Source organism: Pleurodeles waltl, chromosome 7 (assembly GCF_031143425.1).
Source record: "Pleurodeles waltl isolate 20211129_DDA chromosome 7, aPleWal1.hap1.20221129, whole genome shotgun sequence".
In the NCBI taxonomy this organism is placed as follows: Eukaryota; Metazoa; Chordata; class Amphibia; order Caudata; family Salamandridae; genus Pleurodeles; species Pleurodeles waltl.
This window is the reverse complement of record NC_090446.1, coordinates 1,125,852,112-1,125,877,127: the sequence shown is the minus strand read 5'-3', so window position 1 is coordinate 1,125,877,127 and position 25,016 is coordinate 1,125,852,112. Positions and strand designations below refer to the sequence as shown.

General features: G+C 45.4%; 1 protein-coding gene across 1 annotated transcript in view; it reads right to left on the bottom strand.

Annotated features, from left to right (window-relative positions):
- NUP85 (nucleoporin 85) overlaps nucleotides 1–25,016 on the bottom strand; it is a 215,379-nt gene that overhangs the window by 89,726 nt on the left and 100,637 nt on the right. Inside the window, exons 6-8 of the mRNA XM_069200126.1 lie at nucleotides 20,057–20,126; nucleotides 17,436–17,557; nucleotides 16,335–16,469 (exon numbers count right to left, since the gene is read on the bottom strand). Coding sequence (XP_069056227.1) covers nucleotides 16,335–16,469; nucleotides 17,436–17,557; nucleotides 20,057–20,126 — 327 coding nt within the window. The remainder of the gene's footprint in view (nucleotides 1–16,334; nucleotides 16,470–17,435; nucleotides 17,558–20,056; nucleotides 20,127–25,016) is intronic.

Here is a 25,016-nt window from a genome sequence, read left to right as displayed (position 1 = left end):
GTGCCACAACTATGTGGGTTGTGAAAGGCACTCACCTTATCTATACAGTCCAATCCACAGTTACAACCTCAATATCCAATAAAACATGATGCAAAAGCCGAAGTGATGGAAATACTCACAACTTGAGTACCAGGGTGTAATTAAACCCTGCTTATCTCCAATGAATAACCCTTTGATTCCCGTAGCTAAGCCGGACTGTTCAAATAAAATAGTCTTAGATTACAGACATTTAAATAGTCACACATGCACATTTACCATTTAAAATTCACATAGCACAGCAGTTATGAACCATATATTGTGTGCAAAAAAATACAAAATGACCCTGGATATTTGCAAAAGGGTTTTCTGCTAAAATCTAGTGCCTGAAAGCCAGGCATTGTCCTACATAGATGACATTTATCTCACAGATGATGACCTCAACACACACCTAGCCAGGATAGACTGCATTGTTTTGGTATTTGCCAACCATGGCTACAAATTCAATTATAAGAAAACTAAAATTGCTTTCCTCAGCCTATTGATCCTTGGATATGAGCTTTTAAATTAGGGGAAGAGTCTGGCACCTAATCAGTATTGGCACCACATTTCCTAGAGAAATGTGGCCAATTACAACCATCAAATAACATCTAGAAACTGCAATCTTTTGCTAGGTTTCTTTAATTTTGGCAGAATTTACATACCAGATGATGTACAACGCATCAAACCACTTTATGACTTAATCCATCCTGATTGCTCAAGTAAACACTGGACACCACAACATATACAAATTTGCAGGTCACTACAAACTGACCCGCTAGAAGCAAAACATCTACAAACATGTGTAAACTAAACAAACTGGGTAATCCAGGTCATCCGGATGCCATCAGATTCAGGTAAGTTACATTCAATGAAGGTGACACAGTGCGCATAGCATACATATCACACCTGTACTCCAATGCAGAAATTAGTTTTGCACCAACAGAAATGATACGGACTACAGTTCAGAGGGCAGTTATCAAGAAGAGAACACTAGTCCAGGGAAAACGCATTATTGTAGTTACCCCAATACCAGCCCTTGAGGCTGTTACCTAAGCTAATGTTCCAAATGCAAAAGCACTGCGTCCATGTTGGATACAATGGGCTACCTCTTTGACTGCCACTGATGATGATTATGTTTTCGATCCGAAACTACACACCCAACAATTTCTCCAGTAAGAAATTGAGTACCCAATGCCCACTAATGCCTCTTGACCAGTACGGAATTTACATTTATACTAATGGTTCTGCTGAACCAGCTGTAGGTATTTACTAAACACCAGTACTCTGTGGCTTGCGTAGCCATTTGTGGAGTAATGAAGGATGGTGAGTTCAATCCCCCAAAAGACCTACACGCAGTCCGTAGGGGACTGCACAGCACAACTTGCAGAGCTTAAAGCTTTGATTTTGGCACTGGAACATACAGATCCAGAATGACCAACACTTATAAAGTGAGATACATATTATTGTGTCCAGTCCTTTAAGGAACACTTATACTACTGGCTTCTTAATGGATTCAGAGATTCAAAAGGAAACATAAAAAAACACGGATTTTTGTAGGGGAAGGTGGCAGGTCTTAAAGATAAACTGCCACGGTCTCACAAAATACAAGCACTGGGCCACCAAAGCGTAGGAAATCACGTAGTAGGAAAATCATTGGCTGATGAAGAGGCCAAAGCTGAAGGTGCTACGGCTTCTGTTGCTGTGATAACTCCTTCTCATACGAGGTTGGATGACAACATCTTGGCTGTCGTGAATGCTTCGGCTGATGGTATGCTTATCAAAAGAATATCCTACCAAATATTCCTACCATTTAAGTGCCCAAAACATTGCCTGCATAACAATACCAGGGTTGGGTGATTGTGTGATTCCCCAATCTACACCATAGAGCGGAACTGATCAAAGCAGCTCATGAGGGTGTTGCAGCTACCATCTCTTTGCTACAAAAGCGTTCTGGTGGCCTGGTCTATACAAGCAGACCAAGCAGTATGTCCTTAGCTGTGACATCTCAACAAATTAAAGGTTCCACCATCTAACACCAGCTTCAGACACCACTCTTAATATCAAGTTAGCATTTGTAGTGTGTGTACCTGGACCACTGTTCCTTAAGTTCTGAAGGTGCATAAAAATGCATTCTACTTGCTGTAGATTATTGCTCCAGATTCTTACAGTTGTGGCCTGAACGATCAGCTGATGCATGAATTGTTATTAAAGATTTGCAAGTCTTCATCGGGACTTATGCAGTCGCAGCCTTCCATTTGGACCAGGGCACATGTTTGCCTCCAGGGCATACGGAGACATGATGGGAACGATGGGTGTTGGGATGCATTATGCTTCACCCTACCATACTGAGGGACATTCAGCAGTGGAGAGAGAGAAAACTGATACAGCTGGGGTATTAGGTTCAGGTTGTACGGAGTCCAAAGAGCATTAAATAATCTGCCTAGAAGGTCTTTGGGAGGACGTACCCCTTACAAAATCCTGTTCGGCAACCCAATGTATGTCCCAGATCTTGATGGTCCTGGTGAGGTGGCAGCAGAAACATCTTTTGGCATAAATGGATGTGTCACTGTTTTGAAGGAATTACTGCAGTTCTACGATGAGCATGCATCAGCACATGCCACCACCTTGGGAATGAGGGATTAAACAACATCCACAGGCTGAATTCTAAAAGTTGAGGATCCAGTTTGAGAAGAGATATCTGTGAAAAAAACAGTTTGTCCTATCCTACCGAGCACTGTTTCTGGGCTTGGAATGCACGGTACAAGATATGTCATCATACAATTGCTGCCCGATTCTAAAGACAACCGCTTTGTCTTCATTCATCATGTAAAATTGAACTATGTGGCAGATGCTACACAGTAGACCATGAGTATTCCTGGGTAGTTTGCTTGCCCCTCTCATTACCTTACCTTTACCTCTTCAAACTTTGAGCAGCACTGAAACTGTTTCTCAGAGGTTGGGGAGGACAGAGAATGAACTTGTGCTGATTCCTATCACAACTGCATCAACAAGAAATGTCCAAAATATTAATGTGCAATTTTCAAAGGCAACTCAAACGGATGGCATTGTTTATCATGAACCACCTTTGGATACATTTACCAGTTATCTTTCACCAGCACTGGCTCTAGTTTTATCACAGACTGCTCCTGGCTACTTTGCCGACATTGATGATTTCTCTTCAGATTCTTCAGCACCAGCGCATGGTATACACAAGATTTTTAAACGGCTTAAACTAAATTATTTGATTCGCCCAGGGTACCATCTGTGGATCATAGTAACACTGTTTGACTTTCTACTATGGATTAGATTTGTTATTGTCTTATTTTGCTGATACATGGTTACTATCTTCCTGAACGCTCTACTCTAAAACTTGTGGATGAGGGTTTAAAGCCTTACTTGTCCTCGTGAAAAGTGTGAAGAGTTTTGTCTCTTGTGACCATATATGCTGTTCCAGTTCCTGATGGAATTGTTGCGGATAAAGTCCCATTTTATATATTTGGTCCTACTTAAATGATTCAAACTCCATACTTTTTCAAAATTTATATGAATTACATTATTACACCTGGGATTTTTTCTGATGACTAGGATGTAAAAACAATTGATTGTATGCTTTCTGAGCTTGAATATCATACAAGTTGTATAATTAAATGTAGCAAATTATGCAGAAATGTTCAGTTACCATCATTATGGACAACATTATTTACACCAAGCTAGTACTTTTCAATTATCCCCAATGGTAACATTGGAAAACTTATGAAGAGAAATTAACTTATTTTTCTGGACATGTTAAAAATGCTGAGTCCTATTATTTCAAATTATTGAATTTGAAAGCTAGGAAATATTACTGACACTAAATTTATCTGTTCAGATTAATTTGTTTTCCAGTTGGCTATAGAAGGTTATGAATATTAGAAGAAGGTTGACTGACCTAAAAAGTGTTTGGGGTACAAAGCACGGAGGCTTTATTTAGAGCTTGCCTAATTCTGTTGCAACTTATTTTCCTAAAGGACACTGTACAGCAAACAATTTGCCTTGGGTTAGCAAAGGGAAAAGAAAGGAATGTGCCCAGTATTCCATCTGTAGTTGAAATTTGAAAGTTGGCAAAACACTGAACATCACGGAGGAACAGCTCAATGGTTGGGTTCAGAATGGTACCCTTATTTCATCACTTTTAGGTCCCAGACGGTGGTTATTGTGGTCAGTAGACACAAAAGGTTGTCATGCACATTTTATCAACTCTACATGGGGTTTAAGAGCGAACAGACCGGACCGTTGTTACATCACCACACAGCACTTGGGTACCTTCACCACATACAGCGTGGGTAAATTATGTCGACAATGGTTACAGTCCTCCCCATTAGCCACTTTCATTCCTTTCTGGAGATACTTACTTGTAAGATTTCTTGTTAGGTGGCCCCAGATAAACACACTAAAAGTTTCTTATATGCAATATATAATGAAATCTGGAGGGGGGGGGAACTTGCATTTATTATAATATTTTTGGAAATCGGGAAGCTTTTACAAATGTAAGCTACTGCACATTTAAGGCAAATAGATAAGATAAATTTAGAAAAAGCTCTAGCCATTGACAATAATGAAATGAACATTGTCCACTCACACTTACACACTAAACATTGTGTCTTTGGCTATTCAAATTATACAAAAGATGTGTAATTTTTACACCATTGACAAAGATAGTTTAGGTCCATTATGCAGTGGAGTTGTACTTTACAAGTTCTGAAAAGTGTCTGCGTGCCTTGGAAGCACGTTATCTCTAAGGAGTTGTCGCATTTAACCTTACACATAAACAACAGATAATGGCTAGAAAGGCAGCTAGTTACATCATGCTTAATATTGAGAAATTAGAAAAATTGCCTTTTACTGTAGCTGAAACACCATCATGAGTGTTAACACATGGAGTGATCTCCCTACCAATATCGACATTTCAATTCACTTTACGTTTGAAACACTTTCCTGTGGGCAGCTTTGAGCAGTTAGGAAACAGCTACATCCACGAGGTGTGTGAGTTTCCCTTTGATTTTAAATGCTTGAATGGCGACAAGAAGGTTTTTCTCAGCAGAAGCAAATGTGAAATTTGTGTAAGCCATTCTATGATTTGCAAACAGGCGGCATTACACTGCGCATCAAAGCGTCTGTGGTGAACTTAGCTTGATACTTATAGAGTGTTCCTGTCCCTTTGATTTGCCCAGTGTTTGTTACTTTCGAATGGGAGTTACTTGATGCGGAGTGATCAAAGCTGTTGTGGGATGAGAGCAGATGTTGCATATGCGCTTTCAGCTTCTCAAATCCATCTCCACTGATCTGCTGTAGATATGTGCTTTTCCCTCCCACGCATTAGAGAAAAAAGTAGCACATTTGTGGCCTCACACTGCCACTGCACTGTTAATTTCGACAAGCTGAGCAGACTAAAACCACTTTTGTTTAAAAAAACAAGTGGCGCTCACATCTGTCTGTGAAACATCTGAACTACAAGTGGCAAGGTTGTCTGCAAAGATACAGTCCCTTTTAAATACAAAAACTTTCAAAAACTCTTGGTGAATTGGTCAGTCACATTCTTAATGCATATAACACCGCCAAGATTGTACACTTTAAGACTGGAGGTTCTAGAATTGTCAGCACCTTACAAACCGTGTTTAGAGTTATACCTCCTGCCATTCCTGGACTTTGAGTGTTTTCGGAGGTTTCACGATTGTTTTAGCATTAACTGGCGTTATCTCGCAAGGGTTCCTCATCTCAACTAAGAGGAGTGATGGTGCTTCTATCAGCCCAACCGTGTCGTAAACATATGATGCAGTACTTTCGAGCATCACTACTGGAGGAACGTGACAAGAATTGATCATTGTCATTTCGACCTGTTCTCTGCTATGTGCAGCCTGTCTTCTGTTGCTTATGGTACCCTTTCGAATGTGCTTTGCGACATGTACTTTTAGTGGACATTAATCTGATGACGTTCTCGATAACTGCCGGAGTTGTCCCATGAGATTGCAATTGTTACATGATGCCTTCTATGAGCCACCCTTTGTGGATCTAGGGGCTCCTGGTGCCCCAACATCTGGCACAGAATGGAATACTGCCCCCTTGCCCGTGACTTTGGCAGAGACAACAGGTTATGTGTGCTCCTTCCACCTTTTGTAGGAGGCTTTGGTAGTTTTATCGCCTGCTGAAGTGGGGTTTCCCTTGGATTCCATCTCCACTGATGTGTTTGATGATCTCATACAGGATACCAATGGTTCCTAATCGGCACTTTTTTCTTCAAATTGACTTGTTTTCATTCTGCATTATGCTTTTGCCTGGCCTGCTTGTCAACATGGGCACTTTATCTCTTATGTATGTATGTATTTTCCATTACACTTGCTGTTTTATGTTTTATTACTTTTAGGTCCTGGACCCTACACTTCTGTACCAGCAAGGGAAGGGTGTTATGGATTCTCCTCAGCACCTGAGTTGCACACCCTTATTTTAGCATTAGGATTGTAGCCTGTGCCTTCTACACAGACACGTTATTAATTTAATATATATTATTTTTAGTTGTAGTTTGGCGTTCTTATATTTCGATGAGCTGCTTCATTCTGAGAAGACATAGTTGTCTGTTCTGCATATTTTTATCAGTCCCTTCTACACTTATCACTTTGAGCCCTGTTCGAGGTGGTCATATTTGGTACATGATATTCTAACTCGTATTGCCGCTCCAGGAGCTCAGGAGTCAGTCCCCAATTCAAAGACATATCATCACCTCAGGCCTGTTCTTATCACACTACAGGTTTTATTATATTAACACCACATAGGCCTAAGGGCAGCAGGGGGCATTCCAGTCATGTCTGTTCAACATTTCGTTGACAGATTCTCTGATCCTGGCGCTGACTCTTCAGTCACCCGAGGAGCTAGAATGCCCAAACGACAACCTCATGCCCTGACAGACGTGGGGGGCTGGGAAACTATTATACAGCCACTCAAACTGCGCTACTTGGTGGAATGGCACCATAAGTATTTGGAGAAATATTGGTGCTTTATAGACCGGTCAGTAGCTGGCATTCATGTGTGCAAGGTATGCTGAATGCACCCGAGACAAACCATGGGGGGCATATAGCTCCCCAATAATGCAGGCCACTATGGGCACCTGGGATGGATTGGCTCTCATTAGGACTGAAAACAATACCCTCTCGGATGACCTCTATTATAGGAAACCCCTACCTACCACCAGGCTAGAGGTGACAATGACTACCTGACTTGGCAGCAAACGAACTGTAAGCACGCAGGGGATCTCTTTGACCAGCAGGGGCTATAGTTATTTGAACAATTGCAGGGGGACTATGGCCTACAGGAGACAGGGCACATGCGCTATACGCAGAAATGCCACTGGGGCGCACAACCAGCAATACGATATTTTGCTGCCTGCCCGCTGCACCACTTGAGAAATGGCACATCTCCAAGCCCAATGACAAATTCTGGGCTTCTGAGCTCTACAAGATACTCATGAGAGCGATTCTGCTGTCATGAACAGCAGCCCAAAGATGATGGGAAAAGGAATTAGACTGCACACTCTCAGATAAAGAATGGGGAGGGGGGAAGGGATAACAGTAGGGGGAATATTTTCCACCTCCACGTATGGCAGCAACTAGTGTGCCGGTAAGGAGACCATGATTAAAATCATTCTCTACTACACACCTGCCCAAATCCACATCAGGCTCCCAAGTAGGTCCCTGGTGTGTTGGAGGGAATGCAACTCTCTTTGCACCCTTACACACTTCCTGTGGCACTGCTCAAAACTCCAGCCATATCAGGCAACTGTACTTCATAGTATAACAGTATTCCAAACAGATATTCCCCTGTTCCCTGCATGCAGCATCCTGGTACTACGCAATGCTCTTACATTCCTGCTGCACTCACAGAAGTATAGTATGGGTCACAGCACAACAGGCCAGATTGTCTCTTTGGGGCAAAGAGAAAGTTCTGAAGTAAGAAGCAAGACAACATCAACTCTGGACCCTGTTTCGGATAAGATCTCTTTGATATTTGAGGCAAGAGGGGCCTTCTTTAAGAAAACCTGGGGCTCATGCATCAACTTGGTTAAATAACTCATATGCCCCAGATACCTGCAAGTGCTGTGTATTATAACTCCAGACACAACAACTTAGCCTATACTCCCTATATGTTTCACACGTTCTTGGGGGGACATGAGACTCTGAATGCTGAGCTCATTAGAAATACAACATGACAGATATTGGTACATATGAGTGTTGTTGAGGATGTGGGTGATTGTTTGGAAGGAAGGGGTTTTTGAGAGCTCCACTTGAGCACATGGCACTGTTCTTTGGTTTCTTTATTTCTGTTTCTGCCCTATGTTGTATTATTTCGGTTTCTGCCCTATGTTGTACACCAGTCAACTGGTCTGCAGACGTAGCTGGCCTTACATTGCAACCAAACAGATTTAAACCTAAAAAAAAAAAAAACGTTAGGCATCCCGTCAGATGAAAACTGGAGTCTTAAAGGGACACTTCAAATTGTTTTTTTTTGTTTTTTTAAGCTTTTCTGAGTTTAATGATTATTAATAAATAATATTAATGGAATAAACAAGTTTTAAAAACTCTGGAGCATTAAAAAAAACAAAAATGGGCCACTTCACTTTTGAAAGGCTTTAGAGATTATAAGCAGTCGTAATGTTAGGCTTCGATCTGTAATATGTAAAAGAAATCTGCATTTGGACATTAGTGTTTCAGGGTCCCTACACAGAGGAAGAAATTATTCCAATACTAATGGCCATCAATGGCGATTGCATGATGAAGATCTCTTGACTTTAAACTGACCTCTTTGAAGATGTTGATTTTGAACTTCAGCAGCTTCTGCTGCAAATGGTTGCTGGCTACACGAGCTAGCATCAATATGAGACTTTTGGAGGCATGGCTTGGCGCCAGTGGAGTAGCGAGCAGAGGCAGAGAGCTCCGGCGCCAGAATCCCCCATCCGGGATCATCCTGATGTCTTACCGCCAGGGCAGTTTTGACCCCCTTAAGATAGCAGGGGCAACAAGGCCCTAAGTGAGGGAGCAGGGGGCCGTGAGAACTGGCAGTGAAGACCCGACAAGAACGAGGGGCCAGACGCGGTAGAAACCAAGATGGCGGGTGCAGCCTGATCTGGACGACTGCAACCAGACGCGGAGCCTGACCCGGCCGCGGACACACTGGAGCGGTGCCTGCGACGGAGCACAGTGGAAGGAGGCACAGCTGCCCCGATCGCCAACTGGACGAGCGAGGGGCAAAGCAGACCGGGCCTGAGAGAGAGGTGACGAGCGGGCCTGGACTGAGGCCGGCTCGCGGCTGAGACAGCGACCTCTACCTCCCCCTTTTCCATTGCCAAGGTGAGGAGCCCGAGCAAAGAGGAGAGCTGGTGAACAGAAGAGATCTCCCGCCTTGTCCCAGGTCCCTGGATGCGGCGCTGGAGGCATGGTCTGAGGGTGGCGACCAGCCTCGCTGTGGTACCCGGAGCGCATGCTGACATTCCTCGAGGTGGTGATGGGGAGCCAGCCAGCGGGTCAGGCAGAAACCAGAGGAGGACGAGATCGAGACCTGCCACCGACCAGTGAGTGGCTGGCCCTTACTCTGAGACTAGGAAAGGGAAGTTCAGTGAAGGACCAGGAGCCAGCTATGCAACTGAACCGGCTGATGCTGCCTGGAGCTGAGAATGATTAATAACCCTGCATGAGACAGGGCGGCAGCAGTGCGGGTGGGAGCCCCTACGGTCTGTGCTACAATCGAACAGCGCTGGGTGACTTTGGGGCTTTTCAGCTGAGGGCAGAAGAAGCCTTCAGCATAGACATATAGACCACTGAATAAAGACTATGGGGGTACGAGGGAGTGGAGCTACTACGATAAACGACCCTCCTTGCTGCCTCCTGCCATGAACTGGACCTGGATGACTCCTGTAACCACTGATGACCATGGGGAAAACAAGCAGGAAGGACACTGCGGATAGCATGCTCCAGGTGGGAAGCAGCGAGAAATACAACTAAGGGACGGGAAATGCGGTATCCACAGAAGGACCAACTGCAAATCCGTCTCTACATAACATTCTACAAACTATCACGGCCTCCAGAGAGGCCCTAGACTCCAAAATAGACACCCTGGCAATGGATCTGGGCATACTACGTGAAGATCAAAGATGACTGGCGGAGAGAGACTTCACAGACATTAAGCCAGCACTCTCTGCAGCTGGGGACCGACAAACCACCTTGGAACAGCAAATGAAGGCCCGTGCGGTCTGCGCTGAAGATGTAGAAAACAGATCTCACCGGAACAATACCTGGGTAGTCGAACTGCCTGAAAAAGCTGAGTGCAATGACATGACTTCCTATCTGGAGAACTGGATCCGCACCTAGGTGGCGCTGGAGGGACTATCCCCTTTCTATGCATTTGAGAGAGCTCACAGGGTGCTGACCAGAACGCCACCTATGGGGGCCCTCCCGCAGCCGATTGTGGCCAGACTGCTACACTAGAGAGACCATATCCTCAGGCAGGCTCGGGGGAGCTGAAGGTGGAGAACAGTGTGGTCCGTATCTTCCCGGATTTCTCACAGGAGGTGCAAAGACAACGGGCCATTTTCTTGGAGGTAAAAAGAGAGCTGCGGTCATTGAACATCTCCTACGCTATGATCTTCCCAGCCACGCTAAGAGTGGCGGAGGGAATGGAAGCACTCTTCTTCTGGACCCCGCAGGAGGTGCGAGAATTGATGGATGGGCAACAGAGGGCAGACATCAACCAGAGGCACCAGGAGAGCAGACCCCGGAACCGTTGACGGTGACCTGGGGGACCCCTCCGCAAAGAGGCAGCACCATCGCTGGAGGAAATGCAAAGAGAGGCAGAGAGCCACCACAGCGGTGGCATCCTTGAGTGGAGGAGAGACCAGCCCCCAGTCTGCTGCAACAGAGGAAGGTGTCCAACACTCAGAATCCAATGGGGAGTCTGGATCCTTGACGACTCCGAGCGTGGAACTGCCAGTGGTAACACAGGGGACCTCGGAGGACATCATCTGAAGCTCCTTAGTGAAGCAGAGATGGAGACTGCGAAGGCCACCTTGTGGCCCTTAAGAGACAAGACAAGCGGTTCAGAGGACACATGAGACTGGATGGGTGAGATCCGGGACTGAGAGGTCCTGCACCGCCTTGGGCCTTACCACACATACATCACAAGAGAGTTATTCGATTAAGTATTAGTTTGGATGGAGGGTTGTTTTTTTCACCTGTCCTGGGGAATGGGAGTTGGAAAGTTATTGGGTTGTTCAGTTACGGGAATGCTGCCGCCACACCCCTAGAGACAAAAACCAGGCAAGTGAAGATTAAAGATACGAACTACATGCGGCAGGGCACTGTATAGCAGGAATTGTATAACAAGTGGACCAAGATAGGAGCACCACAGAACTATAAGATTGTGTCCTGGAATATTACAGGCATGCACACTATGACTAAGCGGTACAAAGTATTCTATCTACAGAGGAGAGGGGAACACAGCAATGTTGCAGGAAACTCACGACTACCTCTGAGGGAGTGGATCTGCAGAGGAGGTGGAGAGGTCATCTGGGTTAGGGCGGGAGACCCCTTTCAGAAAACAGGGGCAATCGTAGATACCAATGGCCGATTTATGGTGATCACCGGCCGCCTGGAGGGGCAGGACATAGCTCTCATAAGCATTTACACATCAAATACTGATCAGGGAGCATTCCTGGGGCACTTCTCAGGAGCACTGATCCCTCACTTAATGCACGCGGTGTTGATGGGAGGTGACTTCAACAGTGTAGCCGATCCTGACATGGACAAATCACATCCCCCGTTTGGGAGTTCCCTAGTCTGTAGAACTGCCAATGCATTTCGAGCATGGCAGGCTGAGTGGGGCTTGGTGGACTTGTGGCGATGCCTCTACCCACACACCAGAGACTATTCCTTCTTTTTAAACATGCATGACTTACATATCCGATTAGACGCATTTCTCTCCACCCCGGAGGTACATGGCCAGGTTCAGAAGTGGAATACATAGGGAGGACAATATCTGACCACAATCCCGTCCTTCTCCAGCTGTCATGGGAGAGAGCCAAGCCACATATTTCGACTTGGCGGCTCAAGCCAGAATCACTAGAAGACCCTGTCTTTCGGGAACAGATAGGGAGACACATTAGACAATACTTTGCAGGGAATGAGGACACTGCATCTTCTCTCCAGATCTTATGGGATGCCTTCAAAGTAGTGATACAAGGTAGCTGTATAGCTGAATCGGTAGGAATCCGGAGGACATTACTAGGGGAAGTCAAAGCTGCAGAGAGCGAGTTACGAACACTCGAAAAACAGCAGCCAGGTCACCCTGAGCTGTAAAGGGAGGTATATGTGGCTAGGGAGAGAGTAGCAGAGCACACTGAAAGGCTCAGTTTCTTTGACCACAAAAACTATATGATAAGAGCGTATGCCGAGAGGGACAAAATAGGCACACTTCTGCCATGACTGGCTAACCCTTCGAAGAGGGGGGACGCCCATCATGGAAATTAACACCTCAACAGGGAAGAGGGTATTCCAACAGAAAGAGATCAACCCACATTTTGTATAGATACTACACCTCTCTATACACCAGCCTAACACAAAGCAGAGAGGCTGACATACGGGCCTTCCTAGAACCACTGCCAAACTGGAGCCTCATCAGAGAGGAAAAGGAAACATTGGGAGGGGACATCGAAATTATGGAAATTCGAGCAGCCATAAAAGGCCTTGCAAGAGGGAAAACCCCAGGCACGGATGGACTCCCCATAGAATTCTTTGCCACATACGCTGACGACCTGGCCCCCAAACTTGCAACACTGTACAAAGCGGCGAGAGACCAAGGGTGCCTGCCGGACAGGCCCAAAGAAGCGAGGATACTCCAGCTGCTGGAACCTGGCAAACTGGTGCACAACAGCATGGCCCACAGGTTGCTGTCCATGTTCAATACGGACTATAAAATCCTCAGTCGGTTCCTTGTGATGAGACTGCTGCCTTTCATGACTCGTCTAGTCCACATGGAGCAGGCATGGTTTATCCCCACACGTAACACAGCCCAGAATGTCCACTGATTTATCAACCTCCTCGACAAGGACATCCCAGAAAAAAAAAACTGCTGCTGTCTTTGCCATTGATATAGAGAAGGCATTTGATAGCTTGGTATGGAAATATCGGTATGTACTACTAAAGCACATGGGACTGGGGGAGGTATTTATTAAATGGTTGCAGCTACTGTACACAAACCCCAGCGCCTGCCTACAGACTGGAACCAAGATATCAGAATTACATAGCGTGGAGAGAAGCACACGCCAGGGGTGTCCCCTCTCGCCCTTGCTATTTGCACTGGCAATGGAATCATTGGCCACCCAAGCGCGGACAGCTCATTGGTATCAGGGACTACAGTACGGTGATACCTCCCACCGCATAGCGCTATATGTATATGATCTGCTCATGTTCCTACGAAACACAGCATCGGACCTAAGGGGGGCCCGGACACTCCTAGAAAATTTTGACTTGCTATCGGAGCTATGGGTGAATTGGCAAAAACCACAACTCTACCTCACCGACAGCAGACTGAGACCTACCTGAGGACTTAGGACATGTACCCTGGGAACCTAGCTGCAGGTCCTACCTAGGAGTCAAAAACTACCACAATAGAGGGCAATATAGGCAAAGCCACTAGAGCGCTGAAAACTAGTCTGGATTTCTGGAACACACTTCCTTGGTCAATGGCAGGGAGAATAGCATTGCTCAAGATGGTGGCCCTACCTAGGCTACTATACTACTTTGCCGTCCCACCACTTTGGATACCTGCTGCATCTTCAGAGAGCTGGATTCCCTGATCAATGCATTCACATGGAGGCCCGGGAGGTGCCGAGTGGCCCTTGCCACCATGAAAAGACAAAGGACAGAGGGGGGGACTGGCAGTCCCAGACTGAGTCATACTATCTGGCGGCTCAGCTGCAATGGCTGACCCAGTGGATAGCGGGGCGTAGACTACTGAACAGTAATTTGAATTCAACGGTCCTACATCTTCCTCAATTGGTGGGGACACTACTGAAATTCACCGGACACACTCACATAGACACTTCTGAGGTCCGAGTCATAAGAAAATGCTGGAATAGATGTCTAAAAAAAAAACGGAAAGAGGTATCCCTTTACTCTACTGACATACCAATGGGTAGATGCTGGGGCTATATGACTGGGGGACTTGTACAGAGGTGGGGAGCTTCTCCCCTTCGAGGTGTTCTAGCAGGAGTACGACCTCCCACAAGGCCATTTTCTGATACAATGTGCTATTACCCTCACCATTCAAAAGCATTGGCACACTGGGTGAATGGAACCATGGCCTCATGGTGTCAGCAACTACATAGTAGCGTCAAAGGGTACTTTCAGGGCAGTAACATGCATATACGTAGCAATCCGAGCAGGGGCATTGCACTCCCTGGAGGCTCTGCGAATAAAATGGGAGACAGAGTTGTGGATCCAGACACCAGAGAAGTCCTGGGGGCAGATATTAGAGAGAGCGCCAAAGGTATCTAGAAATGCCTGATTTAAACTAATAAACTTCTACATGCTACATAGGGCCTATCTTACCCCTAGGCAGCTCTGTGAACACTTTCAAGTAGTAAATGCCAAGTGCCCACGTTCCAGAGAAGCAGCAACACAGTTCCTACACATGATGTGATCATGTCCGAACCTAACCATCTATTGGAGGGAAGTAACAGCCCACATGGCCAAGGTTCTTCATCGGGATATCCCTTGCACGCCTGGACATTGTCTTCTTCATTGGTTCCCTCACACTCCCAAGAATAGAGCCTCTAGTGGACTACCGGACCTTGCATACATACTAGCAAAGAGGGAGATAACGAGGAACTGGAAATGCCCAGCTGGCCCTAGGCTGGTTTTTTGGAAGAGGGAATTAGAGTGCTGGGCGGAATATGAGAGTATGGTATTAAAACGAGAAGCCAGGCAGTGTAGAGGGTCACCAGACATAGCACAAGCTTGGGAGTGCTTGGTGAATGACCTGAAGGATAAGGATTGGTCGAATCTGGATGGCCGCACAGGGCCCTCGCCAGTAGCTGCCAGCCAGCAGTGAACCCTCCCCCCACTCAGAAGAACCAAGAAACAAATTGCACTTCAGAAAAGATATATCAGTAAGCCTGTTAACCTTGTACTCAGCTAGGAAAACTGAAGATAAATACGCAAACACACCGATGGCACTTGACAAAGATACAGTTCAGGCAAGGAGCAGTGGCACAGAGGATTACATGCAAGTTGACTCAAAGCATTTTTATGTTGAAATATTGCAAATGCCAATAAAATCTGTTTACCAAAAAAACAAAAACAAAAAAAACCAAAAACACACAAAAAAAACAAAAAAGAAAATCAATATGAGACTTTCAGTTAACATTGGCAGTGATTTCTTTGTCCAGCAAGGTTTTGAGCACGTTCGGTGTTAACTGATGGAGATTTATTGTGTGGACCAGCCTCAGGTGTAGGGCAGTAGAGCACTGTACTAGATACAAATTAAGATAAACAGATTTTCAACATAGGCAAAGGATCGAGGGTAAAAAAATGTTTTCCACTAACTGCAAAATTCCGAGGACAGGACTGAAACTAGATAAGTAACAGTTAAAAAATAAAAAAAAACCTAGACATTCAGAAGAGTGAAGTGAATTTTAGGTCTGATAGTAGGCTAAAGATGAGCTAGCACTAGGGAGTCGGGGTTTTTAGTTTACGGATATCGTAGATACGGAAAAAAATACTATAGATGAGTACATTTCAAGATAGTGTGAACGTTACAGAGGGGATTTATCAGCTTGACAATTTAGTAAATAGGGAATAAAACAGAGTAGAACGGGTCAGCAAACTTATAGGTGACTTTAGAGCAGAGTTAAAGTGTGAAATAATTATCACCAAGAAGGGGTAAATATAAAATCTTGAAGTTAGATGCTAGGTAACAGTTTTGCTGTAGATAAGAGGACAAATGTGGGCAAGGATATCCCTTTTGCACATGGTTTCAGTCACACCTTTGGACTTACTTGGCTTCTAATTCTATTTTAGAGTGGGGACAAAGCACACTTCCACGATCACACGAAAAAAAGAGTTTATTACACAAACGGCTACAGCAGTTGAAAGCTTATCCTTAGCCTTCAGGCTGAGGAACATCAGAAGTACATCTCCTTTTATAAATGGGCTTCCAGCTTATAAGCAGACAGAAAGCAGGCCAACAATCATTTAGAAAAGGTACCATATTTCCATTAGCTCATAGCTGCAGCTTACATTAAAGATGGGCATCTTCTTCATCAGTTCATCCAATACACGGCACATGCCCCTGGTGGAAAGATTAACAGCAGCTTCCTTTGCCAGCATCTGCTGTGCCTCATCCATCCGCCCCTGCAGCACATAGCTGATTACCTGTGTAATAAGAAAAGAAAAAAAAGTCACTGAAGCGGGGGGGTCTATTTTGCCACTCTGGGGACATCCTTATAATACAAATGAGTGGCTGATATACAGCTAAGGGACTGGCCAGGATCACAAAAGGATGAAAATCACACAGAAATGGAGATGGTATGGCCTACAAATAGAAGACCATCATACAGCTAACAATGTAGCTTTGCTTACAAACACATGACCAACACCAGGCTTTGTGGTGTCTACACCTAAAGGATATGCGACTGGCACAAGCGCAGTGGGTAACTATCCCTACAAACAGGTGATTTGCTAAGCTCTATTGTAGTCAAGAGTTCTACTATAGGTGATTGATACAAAAAGTAATCTGGCTCTGAAAACTGTCTGTATGACCACCATAACAGAAAGGGGTGCTCAAAATTATAAATGTGTTACCTGTAAAATATTGGAGCAATCCAACACATAAAGAGGTGTGCTGCAAGCCAGTCAGAGAACCAAAGTTTACAGAACGGTGAAAAGCATTCACTATATGGATTTTGAGGGTTTAAATATGTGGCGGACACACAAAGGGATCTCAAGGCTTACAAAATGGGTGGCCAGCTTTAGGGGTATCTCAAATTATAAATGGGTTTCCAACACAGCGATGGAGGTATAGGCTTACAAACATGTGACTATCATACACCTCTAGGGGTCCCCATGCTTACAGAGAATCAGCACATAAGAAGATGCTTGAAATTAACAAGAAACCATTTTATAGAGTCAAGGGGCTTCATGAAAGCCCATCAGAGAATCTAAAAGAGGGTACAGGATTGATGCCATTAAATACATTCTTATTGCCAAAAGGTACAAAGGACATTCTCACAGAGGAAAGAAGCTAGCACAGCTAAAGTCAATAATGGCTGCAGTGAGAGCTTTTTAATTGATCTATTAACAGCCTTGTGCTCCCACTGGCTCCCAATGAACACAACTTACAACATCCCAGTATTTGTCGTGCTTCGTCGGGCTTTCAGAACTAAGAACCTCTTGAGCCATACTGTCCACTTCACACACATGCAGGCGAACCCAGTCAAGAAGGTGTAGGAGAAGTGAGCCAGCTGTAAGCATGAAGTGAAACAGTTACCTTCAAGCATAACAGAGAAAATGACAGCATTCAGTACTAGAACCAAGTAAGACCATCTAAAATACAGTTAAAGTATTATCTAAATAGATCTTGTTATTGTACATAGGACCAGGTCAAATTTAAGAGACCGGATATTGCCGGCCACCTAAATGAGAAACATGACAGAAGGCCTGATTTACAATGTACAGTTTGGAGAGCTTGGTGCTTTATTGAAAATTTGACAGAGTACCTTGTTCTGCAAACCATCGGTCCCACCCACCTAATTTAGAGTCGGACGGACTGCCAGATTTCTATTGATGGATATCTTCCTCCAACAGCCCGTACTACTTCCTCCAACGGAGTAGGGGCTGTCAGAGGAATGACATAACATAGCCCACCCTACTTTTTTTTTTTCTTTCCTTACAAACCGTTTTTATTAGTTTCAAAGATATTAAACAACCATGAAGGTAAAGCAATGACAGCCCCCAGGGCCTGAACCATACCAGAGTGGAATTGTATTGCCCCCTCAAGCTCCATCAATCCATCCAGAGGCCAGTCCATAGTGGTGTAACCATTTACCCCAAAATTCTACCATGTTTAATGAGGCAGTCCCTTGCTCAGTATATGGACTCCTCCTAATGTGCACCAGTCCATCCCCTACTCCATGTCTTTACAGAGAGGGGCTTGGGTCTTCTCCAGCCTTGAGCAATGCCTCTCTTGGGCTCTAAGGAAGCCATGCCGAACAGAGCTTGATCACCCCTCATCTCCCCCAGGATACCCGAAACGGCCATCCTAGTCGCCAGGTCGACATTATATCGCAATATTCTTTTTAATGCACTTTAAATGCATTTCCAATATCTAGCAATATCAGGGTATTCTCAATATGTAAAAAATCTGCATCTGGACAAATGCAGCAATAGTAAGTCTGGTAAGAGGTCTTCCAGCAAGCCATAGGCAGCGAGATGGCATGGAAGTAGTGTAATTGTATTAATCGGAATCAGGAGGCTATGGCCAGCTCACTGGGGGCCATGCGGGCCTCGTGACAGTCCACATCGTCAAGCAGTCCAACCCATTTCTCCCAAGTCTGTTTAAGAAACAGACACTTGCCCAGGGCATTGATATTGAGACTATGATACATCTGCGAAATGCATCCTTTGCCCATGTGTCTTATCATGAGCTTAGCCTCCAGAGGATTCCATTTGGGTAGATTCGCTATTTTGCACTTATGTTTAAAGAGGGCATGTCTGAGTTAGATCTCCTAGACATACGTCTCCAAGTGTAGTAATCCCAATCCAATCCCATTTAGAAAAGTGTTAATCTAGTAACTTCTGGGACGGAATGTGGAACAGGGTTCCCATTAATGAAGGCCCGGGAGGCTGTCAAGGAGAGCAAGTTTGGCTTGGTAGGTTGGGCCACTCCACCTCCTCCCTTCTTCCTCCCTCCCAAGGGATCACAACGCATCAAACATGCAAGCCATTCATTGGCCAGAACAAAAAGGAGTGGGAATAAGGGGCAACCCTCTCGGTTTCGCCTACGAATGGGAAAAGTGTCTCATAGTACTCACTTTACTAACACCCATGCTGAGGATTCTGAGTAAAGGAGGTGGGTGTATCTAAAGAATCGAGGACCAAAATCCATAACCTTAAGGACCATATGTAGGAAGGACCAATTGATTGAATCAAAGGCTTTCTCAAAGCCCAACAGTAGGAGGATGCACGGGTCTCGGAGTTCCCCTAAATGAGCAAGCACCATCTTAACGTGTTGGATACAGTGTTGGGTGCTACGGCCCGGCATGAAATTGCACTGGTCTGGATGAGTTCAATCCATCCTATTTAGGGAAAACGTCTTTTTCTGTGTCACCACCAGGTACTACCTGGCTGTGAGGGACAGAACAGAATAATCATAATCATAATCATAATCATAATAATAATAATAATAATACTAATAATAATAGTAGTAACAGTAATAATCGTAAAAACAATCGTAATAGTAATCATCAATAATAGTAATCATAATAACAGTCCTAGTAATAACCATAATAGTAATCATAGTATTAATAATAGCAGTAATAGGAATAATAGTAGTAATAATAGTAGTAATCATAATCATCATAATAGTAGTAATAGTAGCAATCATCATAATAATAATAGTAATAGTAGTAGTAATAATAATAATAAATAATCATCATACTCATAATAATCATAATAATAATGGTGGTGGTGGTTAATCATTATTTTGATGTTTCTCTATAAAGAAACAATCCCACTAATAAAAATAAAAAATAAACATTTTGAAAGGTTTGGTGTACATCTGTCAAATCCAACAGAGGACAACTCTAAATTTAGGAGGAAGAGTAACCTCCGGACAGAAGAGGTAATCTCCTCAACAATTCTTACAAATACTACTCTAGGTGGGCCGTTATCCCAAATACATCTGATTTACAAAATGTTATACCTGAAGGTTTTCTAGCTGCATAATTCTACATAGTTCTCACCTGGTGCTACTTCGATGAAAAGAATCTCACACAAATTCCAGATCAATTCCATGGCCGAGAGAATGGAGACCTGAGAAAAAGGCAGAGACATTAAGAAGCAAGCAGATTTGAGAGCAGCCCTGTTAAACATTCCAAGCACTCCCACCTAATGATTCTGGGATTTCCCCTTTGATGCCACACTATTTAGAGTCTGACAAGTCACAAAAGTCGAGATGCACAGTCAGGCAAATAGCAGCAGTACTTGTTGACAAACATGAGACAATAAAGCATGACTAACATATCCTGAAACCTCAGCCCAGAGTAATCCCTATGCAAATGCTTTTAGTAAGATTCTCAGCCTCACTATATGCTCTCAGGTCTCCTAAAAACATATATTAAATGTGTGCAACAGTGACTATGTAGACTGATTGAAAAAGTTACTTACATTTCTTGTACTAGGAAGTAAGAGTAAAACAAAGTCCTCAGTTACAAATGAACCAACAGATGAATGTTCAAAGTTCAGGTAGTCCCCAGTGTAGCTACTTCACGTGGGGATCAGACAACTGCCTGCATGAGTGAATCCAAACTGCAGGCGGTTGTCTGATCCCCATGAGGATCAACTATTTGGTGGACTACGTGAACTTTGAATTCTTACTCCCTGGTCCTATTTGCAATGATTATAATGCAGTCTAATACACAGAGGGGTTCCAATCCCTTACTTACATTGGGATTTGTTCACTGTTGCACTGTAAACAAAGGCTCTTCTATAGACATGAAAAGCTCAACACTGTCCTGAGAATGGTCTCAAGTACTTGTTAGATGCCTGGAGACCGATATGTCGATGGATTGATGTAGGAAGTTGGCTCTATATGCACTATTTCAAAGTAAGGAATAGTATGCACAGAGTCCAAGGGTTCCCCTTAGAGGTAAGATAGTGGCAAAAAGAGATAATACTAATGCTCTATTTTGTGGTAGTGTGGTCGAGCAGTAGACTTATCAAAGGAGTAGTGTTAAGCATTTGTTGTACATACACACAGGCAATAAATGAGGAACACACACTCAGAGACAAATCCAGGCCAATAGGTTTTGTTATAGAAAAATATCTTTTCTTAGTTTATTTTAAGAACCACAGGTTCAAATTCTACATGTAATATCTCATTTGAAAGGTATTGCAGGTACGTACTTTAGGAACTTTGAATAATTACAGTAGCATATATACTTTTCACATAAAACACAATCGGCTGTTTTAAAAGTGGACACAGTGCAATTTTCACAGTTCCTGGGGGAGGTAAAGTATTGTTAGGTTTTGCAGGTAAGTAAACCACCTACAGGGTTAAGATTGGGGTCCAAGGTAGCCCACCGTTGGGGGTTCAGAGCAACCCCAAAGTTACCACACCAGCAGCTCAGGGCCGGTCAGGTGCAGAGTTCAAAGCGGTGCCCAAAACGCATAGGCTTCAATGGAGAGAAGGGGGTGCCCCGGTTCCAGTCTGCCAGCAGGTAAGTACCCGCGTCTTCGGAGGGCAGACCAGGGGGTTTTGTAGGGCACCGGTGGGGGGGGGGGGACACAAGTTCACACAAAAAGTACACCCTCAGTGGCACTGGGGCGGCCGGGTGCAGTGTAGAAACAAGCGTCGGGTTTCCAATGTAAATCAATGGGAGACCAAGGGGTCTCTTCAGCGATGCAGGCAGGCAAGGGGGGGGGGCTCCTCGGGGTAGCCACCACCTGGGCAAGGGAGAGGGCCTCCTGGGGGGTCACTCCAGCACTGAAGTTCCGATCCTTCAGGTGCTGGGGGTGCAGGGTCTTTTCCAGCCGTCGGGATTTTAGAGTCGGGCAGTCGCGGTCAGGGGGAGCCTGGGGATTCCCTCTGCAGGCGTCGCTGTGGGGGTTCAGGGGGGACAACTTTGGTTACTCACAGTCTCAGAGTCGCCGGAGGGTCCTCCCTGAGGTGTTGGTTCTCCACCAGTCGAGTCGGGGTCGCCGGGTGCAGTGTTGCAAGTCTCACGCTTCTTGCGGGGATTGCAGGGGTCTTTAAATCTGCTCCTCTGTAACAAAGTTGCAGTCTTTTTGGAGCAGGTCCGCTGTCCTCGGGAGTTTCTTGTTCCTCTTGAAGCAGGGCAGTCCTCTGAGGATTCAGAGGTCGCTGGTCCTTGAGAAAGCGTCGCTGGAGCAGGTTTCTTTAGAAGGCAGGAGACAGGCCGGTAGGACTGGGGCCAAAGCAGTTGGTGTCTTCTTTCTTCTTCTGCAGGGGTTTTCAGCTCAGCAGTCTTCTTCTTCGGTAAGTTGCAGGAATCTAAATTCTTAGGTTCAGGGGACCCCTTAAATACTAAATTTAAGGGCGTGTTTAGGTCTGGGGGGTTAGTAGCCAATGGCTACTAGCCCTGAGGGTGGGTACACCCTCTTTGTGCCTCCTCCCAAGGGGAGGGGGTCACATTCCTATCCCTATTGGGGGAATCCTCCATCTACAAGATGGAGGATTTCTAAAAGTTAGAGTCACTTCAGCTCAGAACACCTTAGGGGCTGTCCTGACTGGCCAGTGACTCCTCCTTGTTATTCTCATTATTTCCTCCGGCCTTGCTGCCAAAAGTGGGGCCGTGGCCGGAGGGGGCGGGCAACTCCACTAGCTGGAGTGCCCTGCGGTGCTGGAACAAAGGGGGTGAGACTTTGAGGCTCACCGCCAGGTGTTACAGCTCCTGCCTGGGGGAGGTGTTGGCATCTCCACCCAGTGCAAGCTTTGTTACTGGCCTCAGAGTGACAAAGGCACTCTCCCCATGGGGCCAGCAACATGTCTCGAGTGTGGCAGGCTGCTAGAACCAGTCAGCCTACACAGGTAGTTGGTTAAGGTTTCAGGGGGCACCTCTAAGGTGCCCTCTGGGGTGTAGTTTACAATAAAATGTACACTGGCATCAGTGTGCATTTATTGTGCTGAGAAGTTTGATACCAAACTCCCCAGTTTTCAGTGTAGCCATTATGGTGCTGTGGAGTTCGTGTTTGACAGACTCCCAGACCATATACTCTTATGGCTACCCTGCACTTACAATGTCTAAGGTTTTGCTTAGACACTGTAGGGGCACAGTGCTCATGCACTGGTCCCCTCACCTATGGTATAGTGCACCCTGCCTTAGGGCTGTAAGGCCTGCTAGAGGGGTGACTTATCTATACTGCATAGGCAGTGTGAGGTTGGCATGGCACCCTGAGGGGAGTGCCATGTCGACTTACTCGTTTTGTTCTCACCAGCACACACAAGCTGGCAAGCAGTGTGTCTGTGCTGAGTGAGGGGTCCCCAGGGTGGCATAAGCTATGCTGCAGCCCTTAGAGACCTTCCCTGGCATCAGGGCCCTTGGTACCAGGGGTACCAGTTACAAGGGACTTACCTGGATGCCAGGGTGTGCCAATTGTGTAAAACAAAAGTACAGGTTAGAGAAAGAACACTGGTGCTGGGGCCTGGTTAGCAGGCCTCAGCACACTTTCAATTCAAAACATAGCATCAGCAAAGGCAAAATGTCAGGGGGTAACCATGCCAAGGAGGCATTTCCTTACACAACCCCCCCCCCCCCCAAACGAAAGAGGATGAGACTAACCTTTCCCAAGAGAGTCTTCATTTTCTAAGTGGAAGAACCTGGAAAGGCCATCTGCATTGGCATGGGCAGTCCCAGGTCTGTGTTCCACTATAAAGTCTATTCCCTGTAGGGAGATGGACCACCTCAACAGTTTTGGATTTTCACCTTTCATTTGCATCAGCCATCTGAGAGGTCTGTGGTCAGTTTGAACTACAAAGTGAGTACCAAAGAGGTATGGTCTCAGCTTCTTCAGGGACCAAACCACAGCAAAGGCCTCCCCTCTCAATGGCACTCCAACGCTGCTCCCTGGGGAGTAACCTCCTGCTAATGAAAGCAACAGGCTGGTCAAGGCCATCTTCATTTGTTTGGGACAAAACAGCCCCTATCCCATGTTCAGAGGCATCTGTCTGCACAATGAACTGCTTGGAGTAATCTGGAGCTTTTAGAACTGGTGCTGTGCACATTGCTTGTTTCAGGGTGTCAAAGGCCTGTTGGCATTCTACAGTCCAGTTTACCTTCTTGGGCATTTTCTTGGAGGTGAGTTCTGTGAGGGCTGTCACAATGGATCCATATCCCTTCACAAACCTCCTATAGTACCCAGTCAAGCCAAGGAATGCCCTGACTTGAGTCTGGGTTTTTGGAGCTGCCCAGTCCAGAATAGTCTGGATCTTAGGCTGGAGTGGCTGAACTTGGCCTCCACCTACAAGGTGTCCCAAGTAAACCACAGTTCCCTGCCCTATCTGGCATTTGGATGCCTTGATAGAGAGGCCTGCTGATTGCAGAGCCTTCAAAACCTTCTTCAGGTGGACCAGGTGATCCTGCCAGTTGGAGCTAAAGACAGCAATATCGTCAAGATAAGCTGCACTGAAGGACTCCAAGCCAGCAAGGACTTGATTCACCAACCTTTGGAAGGTGGCAGGGGCATTCTTTAAACCAAAGGGCATAACAGTGAACTGATAATGCCCATCAGGTGTGGAGAATGCGGTCCTTTCTTTTGCTCCAGGGGCCATTTTGATTTGCCAGTACCCTGCTGTTAAGTCAAAGGTACTTAAGAAGTTGGCAGCCCCTAATTTATCAATCAGCTCATCAGCTCTAGGAATGGGATGGGCATCTGTCTTGGTGACAGAATTAAGTCCTCTGTAGTCCACACAAAACCTCATCTCTCTCTTTCCATCTTTGGTGTGAGGTTTGGGGGCTAAGACCACTGGGCTAGCCCAGGGGCTGTCAGAGTGCTCAATTACTCCCAATTCCAGCATCTTGTGGACTTCCACCTTGATGCTTTCCTTAACTTGGTCAGACTGTCTGAATATTTTGTTTTTGACAGGCATGCTGTCTCCTGTGTCCACATCGTGGGTACACAGGTGTGTCTGACCAGGGGTTAGGGAAAAGAGCTCAGCAAACTGCTGCAGGACCTTCCTACAGT